The 15,270-nt window shown below is 38.0% G+C and overlaps 1 protein-coding gene across 1 annotated transcript in view; it reads right to left on the reverse strand.

Annotated features, from left to right (window-relative positions):
* Positions 1-15,270, reverse strand: part of ADCY8 (adenylate cyclase 8) — a 120,244-nt gene that overhangs the window by 47,998 nt on the left and 56,976 nt on the right. The window contains exons 5-6 of the mRNA XM_010404772.4: positions 9,856-9,983; positions 312-470 (exon numbers count right to left, since the gene is read on the reverse strand). Coding sequence (XP_010403074.1) covers positions 312-470; positions 9,856-9,983 — 287 coding nt within the window. The remainder of the gene's footprint in view (positions 1-311; positions 471-9,855; positions 9,984-15,270) is intronic.

Raw genomic sequence — 15,270 nt, forward strand, 5'->3', positions numbered from 1 at the left:
GTCAAAACCTAACTGGGAAATCTGGTCTACCTCTGAGGACTATATGGGCTGGAAACAAAAATTGATCTTTCTCAGAAAATCAAGGCTGACAAAGCAAAATAAATATTTTTATCTTGTCTTTTCAAATGTCTCTGCAAGCTGACCATTTCTACCCTTTTTGACCATAGTCTCACTAACCCTTGCCAGCTGCAAAATAGCAAAAAACAGGTCACAGTTGATGAAATAATGTAAAACAGTTAATCTGTTGGCAAGGTTCACAGTGTAATGTGCTGGCAATTTTTTCTGACTGTGGGAAATACACACTGCCTTACCCAGGAATTCCACCTGACTCGAGTTTGTTTGCAATATCCACGTCCCATGACCAGACATCAAACTGCCACTTCCGCAGGCCCAGCACTCCGCACAGAACCGATCCCGAATGAATCCCTATTCTCATGTCAATGTCATGCTTTGTTCTTGATCTGACATATCTGTTAAACAAAACACATAAAGAAAAAAGACTAGGCTTATAAAATATATGCCACGCTTTTCCATATCTTTTTGAAAAGGGTATGTTGTAAAACACCATGTCAATTAGCTGTAAAGTGCAGTCTAGCCTGTAAAATGAAGAGAGAACTTTCTAAGTATCAAAGGTACAGGTAGTGATAAAATTACTCTAAAAGCCAGGTTATCATTAAGCACTTAATTGCCTGCATGGTTCAGTGGCACACTTATTATTCCAATCGGATAGAAAGAGAAAGAGAGGGGAAAAGGTGTCTGAGTGAAAGTATTTTGTTGGACTTATTGGGTGTTTAACTTGGAATTATAAAATACATTTCAGGAATGGTATGCAACTGTTGGAACAGTATGGAACAATCAGAAACTGCATGGACAGTTCAGAAACAGGAACTATTTTCATCAAACCTGTGTATTCTTTTATATTCTACTGCCTTTTTTGAATAATTTTAAGTTTTTCAAAAATATTATTTTATTGACTGGGATTTTCCAGAGTTACTTTTTTGTCAAATGATTAATTATTTTCATTATATTTGGCCAGAACACCATTTGCTCTGTTATGACAAATAAAAAACTCTGTGCGAGTTTAAAATCAGTTTTGTCCATTCTGTGTAATGGTGAGGACCATTTCACCTCTCAAAAATAAACACATATGAGCATATTTGTTAAGAGACTGCTTTTCCAGTTCTGTTTGTGTGACAATAAGTGTTTGCACCAGAAATAGTATTAAAGCTTGTATTCATTAATCTTTAAATTGTGTGCTCCGGATAGGAAAAGCACATTGCTCCTGGTGGTCTACAAACCTGCTGTGTCTCTGTAAAGGGCCTCAGCTCTACAGTCACTGAAGTCAATAGAAGCACAGCAAGATCACACCACAGAGCAGGCAAAGAACAAACAGCTCTATTTCACAACTCTGAAGTTAACTACCGTTGCCTCAGATGCCTCAGATACTTGACAGATACTCTCTAGAGGACAAAAGGGTAAATTGCTCACTGCATTCAATACTTGGGCTTTCATTGTTGCAACCGAGCATCAGCTCAGTTTGTAAGGGGGAAAGAAAAAGAGTTCTAAAGTGGAGAGAAAGTAATTGTATAAAAACGTGAAGAACTGAAAATAAGAAATTAATCTTTATATCCCTTTCCCACGTATTATGAAAACTTGGAGGAAAGCAGGCATGTGGTAAGTCTCAGTGCAGTAGTTTGCCTACAAGACCTGTTTATCACATCAGGAAACCAACATAATTCAGATATTTAAGAGAAAGAGGCTTTAAATAGTTAATCATAAAATAATAAAAAAGAAGCTTTGAGAATGCATTTGTCTGTGTTCTTAGAGTTTATAGTTTTCATTTACAAATTTCTTCATTGCTTTTCAAGCAAGAAGGCTTGAAATACCAAAATTAAACAAGCAATCACCTTTCTCTGGAAGATGGGATATGCAACAACTCCTCAACACTGAAGTACTTTAGGTGCTGTGAGAGCAGATAATAGAAGTGAGACCACTGTGATTTTAATTTATTTTGAATAATTTTTATGCGTTACAAAAAAACCTAAACTGACACTCATAACTGTCAGAGGAATTGTCACACAGGATTGTTTCCCCAGTCTGCCTTTTTCTTTTGTTCGGATAATTATTTCTCATTTTATATCTGATTTCCTTATCTTGAAATAAAAGATAATTGTATCTAGAAGAATAATTGAGTAAAAAGCTTTTCATTGAAAAATGCACTCAATAAGAGGACTTTGAGTTTAATAAAATGTTTTAACAACCTATATTTTTGTAATCTTTCTCTATACATACATAGACACACATGCTGATTTTTCCAATTTCATTTCTATTTGTCATGTCCTGCTCTAGGTTTGTCTAGTTTAGAGAAGAGGAGGCTGAGGTGTGACCTGGTAGCTCTCGAACAGCTTCCTGAGGAGGGGAAGGGGAAAGGGAGGTGCTGAGCTGTTCTCCCTGGGATCCAGTGGCAGGATGCATGGGAATAACTCAAAGCTACATCAGTGAAGGTTCAGCTTGGACATTAGGAAACATTTATTTACCAAGACTGTGGCCAAACAATGAAACAGGATCTCTAGAGAGGTGGTTGATGCCCCAAGCCCATGATCAAGAGGCATTTGGACAATACCCTTAACATGCTTTAACTTTTAGTGACCCTTGAATCAGCGGGCACTTGGACTAGATGGTCACTGTAGGCCCCTTCCAAATAAAACAGTCTGCTATTCTATTCTATTCTATTCTATTCTATTCTAAATTTTAAATACTGTAAATTGTGGTCTTGTATTTGTACCTGATATGAGAACTAACACACACAGGTTTCGCTGGAGAGACCAGGTACAAATGATGGTGCAACTGAGAAACTGTGCCCCTCTGTTTCCAGAGTGTTCACTAAGGATTGCTGGATTTAACTTTTCCTTTGTGATAAAAATGTGCTGACGGCCAGAGAAGGCTTTGGCATCCTTAATCAGCCACATAGGACTTCTGCATTTGTCCAAAACCTCACACAGCTGTGCTGTCCACACCACCTCCTGCAGTGTGCTGCAGACACTAATCAAGGTCCTATCCCCCTTGCCTTATCTGTTGTCTTTCACAGTCTCCCAGCGACTCTTTATGTGCTGCTCAGGTGATATTTGATCTCAGCTCTTCATCAGCAGACAGAGTGGATTTGGCTTCCTGCCCACACCCTTTGGCTGAGGGACATTTTCTTTCTCTGCTGCAGTGCTGGTGCACATGCAGGGCTCTGTCTTTGCATCCTCCTCTTGTCATGCACAGCAATGTGCTCCTATGTTGATAAGTGGGAAGGCAATTGCAGGAGGGGACCTGATCACATGAAGTCACAGTCTGAGATATATTTAAACAGGCCTGTCCAGGACAGGAATCAAAGCACAAAAGTGATCTAGTCTCATTCAAATTACTTTATTATTTGCAACACAAGATTGAAAGCAGAAGTGTTGAGAACCTGTTATGGAAACATTAGTTTTCACAAAACTGTAGTTGTGAGATATTAAATTGAAAAAAGAAAAACAATAGTTTAATTTATTTACAAATTTCTTTGCAAAGACTAAAAAGTTTAAAAGTGAGATGATTTGTTAGTGTGTAAAAAGTAATGGAATTATAATTATTTTTTTCCTTTAAAATTGGGAGTGATGCGGGATGAAAAAGATTTCTGAATTATGTAAAAAGGGGACTTAATCATGGTCAAATCCAACTCCCTAGCATCCAGACTACCACATACTTTAGGAGGTCTTGTTTATATACAGGTATAGGAAAAACAAAGCCTGAAATAACAAAGTCTGGATCACCTTCATCAACACTGGTAGTTCTAACTTATTCAGAAAAAAACTTCTGTTAAATAATAGCATGTACTACATAAAAAATGTAGAGATAAAAAAATTAAGAGAGTCCATTTTGCATAAGCTCAGGTGTTCCACATCTTTTAATTATTCTCTCTCTTAAATTTATTCAACTATCAGTGAAACTTCTAATTAGAAAATTTATTTTCTTCAACTACTCCACAGGCTCTCTGCGGGTACATTGACAAAGTGCATTTTAGAAGATGAATTATTGATGATCTATAAAGCAGCCCTCTTTACCTCACAATTGCTTTGATATCTTATCCAGGATGAGGTAACTGTGACTGATGCTATTGTTGCCATTCATCTCATTTCAGTCTAGCCAGAGATAAAAAAATTCAATGATTTTAATTGGACCTTGGCATTTCCTTCTGGTCAGCATTCCTTGATGGGTATTTGATGTTTGTGGTGTTAATTGAAACCTTTCCTATTTGCATGAGAAGGTGAGCTAAAAGTCAGAAATTTGCTTTTCAACCTTTTCTGTAGCTGTCAAAAATCTGAATGCCCTGGAATTCAGGCCTTGAAGATTGTGAGTGACACACTGGCTGCTTCTGTGCTGACCAGTTCAACTGTGCAAGGTTCTGTCTATGCTTTGAGATACTTAAAACAACCCCAGAATGTTTTTTCATTCTCACAAAGCCCTCTCACAACCTGTTCAGGTTCAACAGTTTGCATGTGATGAAGACCATTTCTAGTAGGTAATTTGAATGCAACTGCCTGGTTTTGGAATCAAAAAGACTTCAGAAGAATGGAGCTGGCCAGCCTGTTCCACTTTTAGTGACAGCTAAAATTCTCTGGGGTTGTTCAATTTACCCATCAAGATATAGTCATTATCATCCTCATGCAGGTGAATTAAGAAATTCTGTGTATTCTGGTTGAAGTAAGTAAGGATCTTAGCTGACTCTGCTGTGAGCAGAAGGATGGACAAGTGATTTCCTGGTGTCCTCTGCTAACTGAACTGTCCTTTGATTGTAAGGTTCAGTTATATAGAGAATGTTTTGGTTGGACTCAAGAGAATTATGGAATTTTCCTAATGTAATGCAAATGCTTTTTGGTGCTGACATGAAAGTGTAGTAGACGAAGTGAGGTAAGTGACCTTTTCAGTATGACTCTGGGAACTGTCATACTTGTGAAGGAGATATCCATTATTTTAAAAAAGCTAGGTAACAGGATACACTAAACTACTGAAAAGCTTGAATAATACAGCACAGGTAATGTGACTTATGAGCTGTAACACTTCACAGATTAACTTTACATAGGTTGAATTTACAATTTAACGTAGATATTTTCCCAAGGTTCCTGTTTAAAAAAGCACCTGGATGAGTTTACCTTGGAGTTAGAACTGAAATCTAATGTCAGCAGAAACCATTATCTGGAGAAGTTTCATATTGCCAGACCCATCACTAACATAACTGACTTGCTCTGAATTCAGATAGATACTGTAGTGTCCTGCGGTGATGTTATGAAACTGCTTTATTCCTTCGCCGCTCAATGCCCAAGGACGCTGTGCCTTCAGGACGGACCCGGGGGCGGGGCCGGAGCCGCAGGACCCGAGTGCGGGGCGGTTCAGCGGCTCAGCCCAGCGGCTCGGGGCCTTGGGGAGCTCGGTGGGGCTCGGGAGGGAGCGCTGGGAACACTGTGCTGCTTTTCTGGGTTTCCTTTGTGCTCCAGCTAGCTGGGAAAAGGTTCTGTTGATCGCTGGTCCAGGGAGCCTGCGGGGGTGGCCCCGGCTGGTCTAGCCCATGTGTCTGTTCCCTCTCAGGGAATTTGTTGTATTTTGAGGGTTTTTTTTTTATCCTGTTCTACCCTGTTTTGTTTGTGTGTTGATAAACAGTTTTGTTTCTTTTTCGCACTTTCAATTCTTGTGACCCATTTGTCTCATTGACAGAGGAAGAGGGTAGGCCCTTTTTCCTTCGGAGGAGACACTCACTCTGGAGTGTTTCTTCCTGAAGTTTTGTCTCAAAAACCGAGACATGTGGCTACATGAGCAGAGGTAATACTGCTGCATTCCTGTTTCTTATGTCAATCTGCTCTGAGAGGCAGGAAAATAATATAGTACAAGGAACTACGCACAGTATTATTAGAAGTCTGCTTTTTCATTGGAAAATTGTATTATAAAAATCGATATAATTATATACATACATACATGCATACTTACATATCTATATATATACACATTTTCCAATATGGCCTTGATTGTGTTTGGTGGCGCATTCAAAGGAAAGGGGTCTCAGAAGTACATGAACCCATTAATCTCTACCTGCTTTAGTTCATATCGTCATCCAACAGCAAAAACAGGGAAAGACAAACTGTCCTGGTGCTCTGTCCATTCACAGTCAGTGGCTCAAATGGACATGTGGAAGTGAGGATATGATCAAGTTTCAGTGTGAAACCTAATCAATCTTAGAACTGTCTAAAAAGTTCTGGCTGAACTTGTGAATATGTCACAATATCCCTTTGGGTTTGTGACAATATTCTCTCTTCTGTGAATTGGAGCTCATTGCATCATAGGCAGAGCCTTGTACATCATAGGAGAAATAATCTGTGGAAGGAATCCAGAACTGGATGAATGATATTATTATATAATTACATAGTTTAAAAATCTATTAATAATGGAATATGAAAGCAATTCCTGGCTCTTTTACTGCCTGAGTAACTTTAACAAGCATCGATCACTTCATGACTTTTGTTAATACTCAACAGATGATGTTAAAAGCAGTTTTTTCATGCTAAAAGCAGGAAACCTGCCAGGGCAATCAGGTATTTTTGGCTGTGGGTTTTGTTTGGGTTTTTCTAGTTTTCCTTTTTTTTCCCTCTCTCATTAATTTGCCTTAATATTAGTACTTAATTACAGACTTTTAATGAAGACAAGCTGTTATTTAATTTCTGGAGTTTAGCCTATATTGCATGCTGGGACCATTTATTCTGTCATAATAGTTACTTTTTCAGATGGTATTTTAGTGGGAAATGATCCAGCAAATGAAACAACTTAGGACTCCTTGATTTACCAAACAAATATACCAGCACAAAGGTTTGTTTGAATTTCCACTGTTATGTATAGTGTGCCATTTTCATCACTGCACCATGAAAGCGAGTCCTTGAGGAGCTGAGTCTCACACAAGCTCCCTTTGCCTCTCCTCCCAGTCACAGAGATTTCAGGAATAAGAACATCTGAGAAGGTGGTGTTACCCCTGACAGCCGCTTAGCTTGGGTCATAATTGTTAAAATGAAACTTTATCATCTGATGATGAAACATTCCACTGGTATCCAATTTCCATCAACAGTCAGTACAGACAAGCATTGATACAATAAAATTAAACACAATGAGAGTTATGCTGCATGTGAAAAGATAGGAAAACCAGCTGAATAAAAGAACTCCTCATGAAGAGCTTGTCTTTTTTACTTTAATTCCTATTTCCAGCTGCAGCTAAACAGAATTTACAGGTCCTTGGGTTTTGCAGCACAGATGGAGTTAGGATTTTTTCTCATGCCCAAATGTAGTGGAGCAAAACTGCCTTACTTTGGAGTAAATACCAGATTCCAAGGAACCTTCCTGTGGTTAAAGGTTGCCCATCAATTGTTCTCAACAGTTAAGGGAGCAAAGAACAAGAAGACAGATTGGAATAACAATAATAGTGCTTCTTTTATGAGATTTTTAACAAGGCATGGTGATATAAAAAAAAATTACAGAGAAAATAATGATCTTTCTTGGATTATTTTGTTGAGTTCTGAACAGTTCCTTTCATCTGCAAAAAGAGTAGTGGAGCTGCAAGACTTAAGCTTAAAATCAATTTGAAGAGTCTCAATTAACAATAAATTAACAATTCGGCTGTATGGATATGTGCTGTATGAAAACACTTAGAAGTCCCTCGTGAGAAAATCTCTCCATAGATTTATTTTACATGTTGTGTAAAGAATGGATTTGACATTCTTGTTCTATTCCCTTTGACCATGCAGTCATCAAGGACAATAGAAGGAATATTCAGCAATTGTTCCTGAGATCATAGGGGTTTTTGGGCGCTGCCTCACTAGTAGGGTTGTGCTGATCGGTGCAACATTACCAACCACCTGTTCTCTCCTGTCAGTGGAGAGAAATGCTTGTCTGTATAACTTCAATGCAGCTGTCAAATCTGAATGATGGTTTCTCATATCTTGAATCATCTCCCTATTACTTTAGACATAAAAAAAAAAAATATTTTCTGAAATCTTCAGATGAAGATAAATAATTTTTTAATCATCAAAATACCATTTCCATCACATTTTAAATATGGTAAAATTCAGTGGGGACCAATGTGATAAAAAACTCACTTTTCTAAAGAGGGAATTTTTTTTCATCTTAACTGTGAGAGATATCTACTTCTTTAATTAATAGACTGTAGATAACTCCAAATTCCCTCAGAAATGTGGGCAGAGGTATTTCTAATATTCCATGGCAGGATTGGTACTCCCTGTCAACTGTATAAACACACATTAAGATAAGCAACATAAGGCTCCTATACTCTGAAAGAAAAGGCTGGGGGAAGAATCATCATCATTGCATAGACAGAAAATCAGATACTGGGATTATCAAATAAATTGGAGGTAATCTGAACTGAATTTATCTGCAATGGATGACACAAGTCCTGATGGACTTTGGTGTCATGGCTCCAACTGACAGTAACTGTCATTTAAGATACTGAAAATAGAGCACCATTTCTGGATTACTGCCTTCAAGACCCTGTTCATAGAAGGGCATGGGGTGTTACAGACTTTCACTTGTGTAAGGAGATGGAAAGAAATTTACTCTCTTAGCAGAAAAAGGATTTACAATGAGTTGGCTGCAGCAGGTGTTACCAAGGAAATGCAAAAGATTTGATGTGTGTAGCCAAAAAATTTTAACAATGCTTGTAGATTTTTTATCTCTGTATTCTTTAATTCATGGTTCACTTTCACTGTGGGGATTCCAGAAACAAAATATTGATTGCTTTGTTCAACATTTAGCCTGTGATAATTGAATCCAGCCTTCTTAGATATCACTGTTGCATAATCATTATTCAGTTACATTTTCCATTAATTAATTTTAGTCAAATTCTTTCTCTATTAAGAGCTCAGTAATGCAGCTGCAGTGTGCATTAACTGACTGATGTATGTCAAGAGACAGACCCAGATAAAAGGGGCAAAGAGGTCTGGAAAAGAAGCAGACAAAGAGATTGGACAGCAAAATATCCAGGGAAAAAGGAGAATGCTCGTGTTAGGCAACACTGTTTTAGGGAAAACAGCAAAAGAAAAAGAATTTGGATATGAGAAACTCAGTAATTTTTTTATTGATATATCACTAAAAACCCATAAGTATGAAAAAGATGGACAAAACCTCTCTTGGACTATTACATATTAGCCAGTGTCATGGTAACTCATTGGATAAGCTCTACCCACAGCCTGCTGAAACTTGATTATTATTAATTGTAATTGCATCCAAATACAATAATCTATCAGCAACATAATTATATTTACGTGATGGGAACACATTCCTTCATTAAAACACTTCCATTGCTTGTGGATTTAAGCAACAACCTAATTTAGCAGGTAAAATTAGTTCATCTGGCAAATCTCAGTACTTATGAGTTTGTCTATGAGCTAGTTTCCAAGCTAAAGGATAGCCAAAGCTGTCTATTTTGTGTTTATATTGTTATTTAATTTTATTAAAAGGATTATAGGAAGCAATTCAGATTCCTCCTCTTCAATCTCCTCTTGAAAATGACAACAGTACAAAGTGAGAACTGCCAAGAACTGTGAAACCTCTCAGTTGTACACACAGCTACTGTGTTACATCTCTGCAGTAGCACAGGTTGATAAAATCATTTAGTAACCGTTCCCATGCATTACATGGATCAAAAAAGTCCTGTTCTTTTCACAGTGATAATGCTGAGATTTCTGAACCAACATAAGAATTGTCTAGTAATAGCATTCTCCATAAAGAAGTTCAGGACACTGGCAGAAACAGTGAATCAGGGGGAAAAAAAGGCATTACCTGATAGTTTTGATCATGCTGAGTCCCATTTCAACACAGCAGTGTGCATGGTCCTGGCGAGGTTCTGGGAGCCCTGATACACAGTAGTAACAATCCCCCAGGATCTTTATTCTGAGACAATGATGTTCCTACAAACAAATGTATCAAAGAGAAAGAAAATATTTGCATTGTTTTTTCATAATTTTAATGTGAAAGTAAAAATGGTTGAAAAATTACTGTAAAAAAACCCCAAACAACAAACCCCCCCACCTTGTTTCTGGATGTTTCCTTCCTGACATTAGTACAATTGTAATTTATATCACTTTTGAAATAAAGTCCTTTACTTTTGATGAAAAAAAAGGTATAGTGATTTTTCTTTTATGGTAATTAGAGACGTCCTTGCTGATGGGAAGAAAGGTTTCATCAGAGCTAGGTGGAACATAGGCCAAGGATTCAGAAACACCAGCTGAGATAATGAATAACCCAATTTAGGCTATGTTCCTCCAGGGCATCCTTTCCTGCCCCATTTTTACACTGGAAATAAATGAAAAACCTCTTTCCTCCCACTGAGAATTCCTTCCCACCTAAAGTTTCCACAGTCACACTCGAGTATTCCCAACAGCTATAGGAACTGATCAAGTATCTGCATGTCAAGGATGTCAAAGGTGTCCTGCATCAGGCTCATGCTGGGGTGGAATGATGTTTCTTTGGCATCCAGCTAGAGACATCCTTTACCCTAAGAGCAAATAGGGAGTTTAATTTCAAAAATACATATTAACGGTATCATTACCTACTGAAAGAGAATATTATTTTGTGACTTGATCATTATTTTAGAAGATCCTTTTCTCGTGAGAAGAAATACCTGAGTTGGTGAAACTTTTGTAGTTCCTAGCCCAGCATGTGAGACCAAGATTACCTGTAAATTTGCCCTGTGTATTCTGCTGGTTGGGCCCTCACAGGAGGTAATCAATTCACAGGACCAGAGAACATTACAAGTTGCGTCAAGGAAGTGTTGTTATGATGGAGAGTAGTAGAAATACTGAGTCTAGTGTTAATAATCAATCAGTAAAGGCTCCAGTAACAGACCATTAAAAAGAAAAAATTAAGTAGGATCTAGGAGCAAATGTGAATGCTGGTTCTCCCAGGGATTGAGTATGGGTCCCCTTCAAAGTTTTGCTTAGGAAGAATGAAGCTTTGTGGTCAGCGTCAGATAAGCCTTTCACAATCCTGGAGTGGCACAGGGAACTTGCATACTTGTACCCAAAGCTTTTTGTGAAGTCAGCTGAAGCCTTAAGTATACCAGTGAGGGTAAAATCTGCTGTGGGCACATGGCCAAAATAAGCCGATTCACCCTGAAATCTCCTTAAACCATCAGTAGGAACTGACTGTGTTTGAAGCTTTGGTTTAAGTCTCCAGCTAATACCAGTACTGCCTTTCAGAGTGCAGTGCCTTGCTATCCAAGTTTCACACAAAATTCCAGAGCGAACTCAAGCTTCTAAAATGTCAAAATTCATATGTAATTCTTCTCTTTCATCAATCCCTTCTTTTCACCCCCTCTTCAGACCCACACAAGAACATTTTTCATATGGCTTCAAATGAAACTGTACATCCTAAACCCCTCTGAAACATTTTTTTTATAGTTTCCCCATCAATGGAAAGAATTAGAGATTTGATTTTTTCCACTTATGTTTTTACTATAGAGTGAAACTATGAAACAAAAGTTAATTGACAGATACGTAGGACTCAATGGCACAAATCAGTGCATGTCAAACAGTAAGTGGGCTCCCTTAAGCTTCTCTCTGTGCTCCTCATTAAGACAAAATGCAAAGAGATGAAGATATAAACCACAGATTCTAGAGGTTTTTCGGCTTTTCTAAAGGTCCTGTTCAATTGTTTCTTACTCTAAGTGATGTTTGCTTTTACATCTACAAAATAAAAGGATAGTGTATGATGTCATATTGGTTTGACTGAGGTGGAATAAATCAAAAGGCAGCATTTCAACTCTTCAGAGCCACTACAAATACCTTACAAACAATAACCTCATAGTAGAATTGAGGAAAAAAAAAAGGGAAAACCAGTCAATTTCTAGGAAAGAAAGAAAGAATGGAAGAAAGGAAAGAAGAAAGATATATCTCAAGTATTATTATATTTTAGTTTTTTAATTGCATTTTTACACTCAACATTTATTATACCTATCTGATGATATGGAAACCCCTATTAAGTGAGAATTTCATCACAGTTAAAGGCCATAGTCTACAACAGGACAAGACTGTTGTCTGGTTTGTAATACCTCATTTAAAATGGTTAAGTGCTGATTTCAGTTAATTCAGATGAGACTTACATCACCTTGCTGTATATCTGAAATTCCGAACAAATGAAACAACTTCAGAGGGATGTGCTTTTCATAACAAGAATCTTAATGCATGACAAGGCCTGATAATGAGGGTCTGATATATGCAAATGTGAGTGCATGTGTGTGACACAGGAAATCCATTCAACTAGTCATGAATGTTTTCTTTTTCTTGTCACGTGATGTCACCTGACTCATTTGCCAAAGCTCAGGAAGTCATCTACGGAGTGCGATATCCAAACGGAGATGACTGTGTCAGGTGTCCCTATGCCAGCTAGGAGTGGAGCTTGCCATTGCAGCCCAGGGAGAGCCAGGCAATGCAGTCAGGGGGGCCTGGGGACAAATTCAGCTCACAGCTAAAGCAGTTGGCTGGGCTTCAGTTCAGCTGTCTGTACCTAAACTCACCATGAATCTGTGAGACACCTGGGTCTGTGAAACACCCACACAGGACTAACAAACATGACATAAGATTTATGTCCTGTGGAACATTGCAGGGGTCAGGCAAGGTGTCTCTGCTGGCACAAGAAGCCACAGGGAGCTTTTAAATGACTCCTTGTCTTCCTATTTTTTTGCTGTTAATCATATTATTATGACTGTTAAATGCAATCTGTGTTACAGCCTGACTACATTGCTTTTACATTTGTTATTCTTCCCTAATTATTCCCATCATACTCATTTCAAAAGTAAACTATGGGCTTTTTATCACTGGAAATATTTCATCTAGAGGAAGATAATTCTCAGGAAGAACAGAGGGGTGATGGTATCTGCCTTTGGCAGAGGAGAGCTGTCTGGTCTCATGAGGTTCCCTGAGATAACTCTGTAGTTTAATCACATCTACAATTTAGACTGGAGGCTTTGTCAGACCGGTTGTATGAGAGCATTAAGGTTAGATTAATGAATAATGTGGGCAGCCATGCTACAGTTTTAAATCAGAGACTGAGTTTTGTAAGGGCCTGCCCACTTTTCAGTGGTATAAAATAATATTAGTAGCAATCAAGATTTTCCTCACACTGTAGAGCTCAAGCCCACTTCCTAAAATCATCTCACTGCAATGGTATCTAAGAGTAGCAAGTTGATATTAAATGAAAATGAATGAAAAATCTAAATATGTATGAAGAAACTGTAAAATGAGTAAATTATTTAAATCGGAGAAAATTGTCATACAGGAACTTTGATACAGGAAATATTTTTCACGACAGTGTTAATCCTTACACTGTTGTGAGGCTATTACCTCCTCTTTAATTTATTCTATTCCTCTTTCCTTTTTCATATGCAATTCTAGAAGTTGTCCTTGGACATGTAAATGACAGCTGATATTATACAGACATTCACATCAGTATCCATCAGCCTCACACCCCTTCCAATACTCATTCATTAATAGCATTTACTGAAGGGATCAATTAAATTCTCAGCATGTCACAAATAGGGGCTCTTTTCTCCCCTTATTTGCAGCTTTTCTTTTGCATCAAGTGGAAGATTAAGGGGCCTGATTCTGCCAAGATCAATTTAAATCACAATTTTTCCTGGGGATATTGAGCAGACTCAAACACCCAACTATTTTTAATAATAATTCTAGATTAATTCAGTGGCAATTGACAAGAAACCTTTTTCCAATTCACCTAAATCCAGAGAAAAAGAAAATATGCAGATTTTTCATAAATAATTACCTTGTATGTGGTGAATGATTTATGTTTGAGCTTATTAAATCTACCCCTAGTGACTGGAAAGGAAGCAAAGTAAATTGGCATAAGGTGGAGCTGCAGAAATGAGTTGCTCAAATATCAAGTTACTTAAAGACACAGTCATAGACTTCATTAATATTTCTTGTTTCCTTCGGCTAAATTTCTGACATGGGGAAAAAAGTGATTTTGTTTTATAAGCTACGCCACTTTTCCAATTCTGCCTGTGGTGAATTAATCATTTCACCTAGTTTTGAAGGGAGCCCCATAGGCTAGCAAACAGACCACAGAAAAGTCAAAATTTTTTTCAATTTTTATAATTTCAAGCTAAAAGTTTAGAACATTGGGGATGAAAAATTACTGCAACTGAACTACAGAACACAGAGAAGTCATACACATAAGTCTTCTTTTAAAAGGCAGCTGGAGTGGGAGGAGGCAGGGACTTGGCCTTTGTGTACAATAGCTCAGTTCCTGAAACATGTGCCAAAGGTAGAGGAAACCTGGATAAACCTCATTTCTCAGCATGAATCGGGTCTAGGCCAAAGCTCTTAATCAGCAGTCTGTTTTAGGGTGGGTTGGTGAGAGAGATCCATCCATATTTCTTCTATTGCAGCTCTGTCACTTTGGAAAAGAGAGCTGGGGCCTTGAGAGAGCCAGATGGAGGGGAGTTCCTAAGCCTGGTCATGTAGGCAAAAAGGAGTCCAAATATGGGACACAGTTACAAGGATTCTTTCTAATTTTTATACATAAAATAAATTTTATTTTTATTTTTAAAGGGAAAATGTGACAGTCTTTCATTTGCCTGAACTAGGGAGTACATAAATATGGTCCTATGTTAAACGCTTTCTACATATTTTAGCACACCATATAAGGAATGGGTTTTTTTTCTTTAGAAAAATCTATAATGGGATGGTTAGAACTTCTCTGTGCTGCCAGAAAAAATGGGTTTTGGGTCTCTTATGCTGCAGAAGGAATTGAGGTACGTTGCTGAGTGAGTTTTCTAATACATTATATCAACAGCTTTGTTCCTTAACATACTGTAGAAGAAAACTGCTATGATTGTTGCATCTGATGATCAATTTGCCTTGCCAGCTCATGTTAATTAGAAAATTATGCTTTGAGTGATTTCAGAGGCAGAAATCCCCATGAGAAAGATTCAAGGTGTTTCTTTCCAGCTAAGGCAGGAAAAATTCTGCATGGAAATTCTGCTCTTAGGATCTTCTAGAACTTAATTGCTTCAGGTACATGGGACACTGGTTGACAACATTAGAACATGAGTCAGCATGTGCCCAGGTGGCCAAGAAGGAGGCTCTAGTCAGGTGGGGGTCGGTCTCTTCTCCCAAGTGACGAGAGACAGGACAAGAGGAAGTGGCCTTAAGTTGCACCAGGAGAGATTTAGATTGGATG

This window comes from Corvus cornix, chromosome 2, assembly GCF_000738735.6.
Source record: "Corvus cornix cornix isolate S_Up_H32 chromosome 2, ASM73873v5, whole genome shotgun sequence".
Classification (NCBI taxonomy): domain Eukaryota; kingdom Metazoa; phylum Chordata; class Aves; order Passeriformes; family Corvidae; genus Corvus; species Corvus cornix.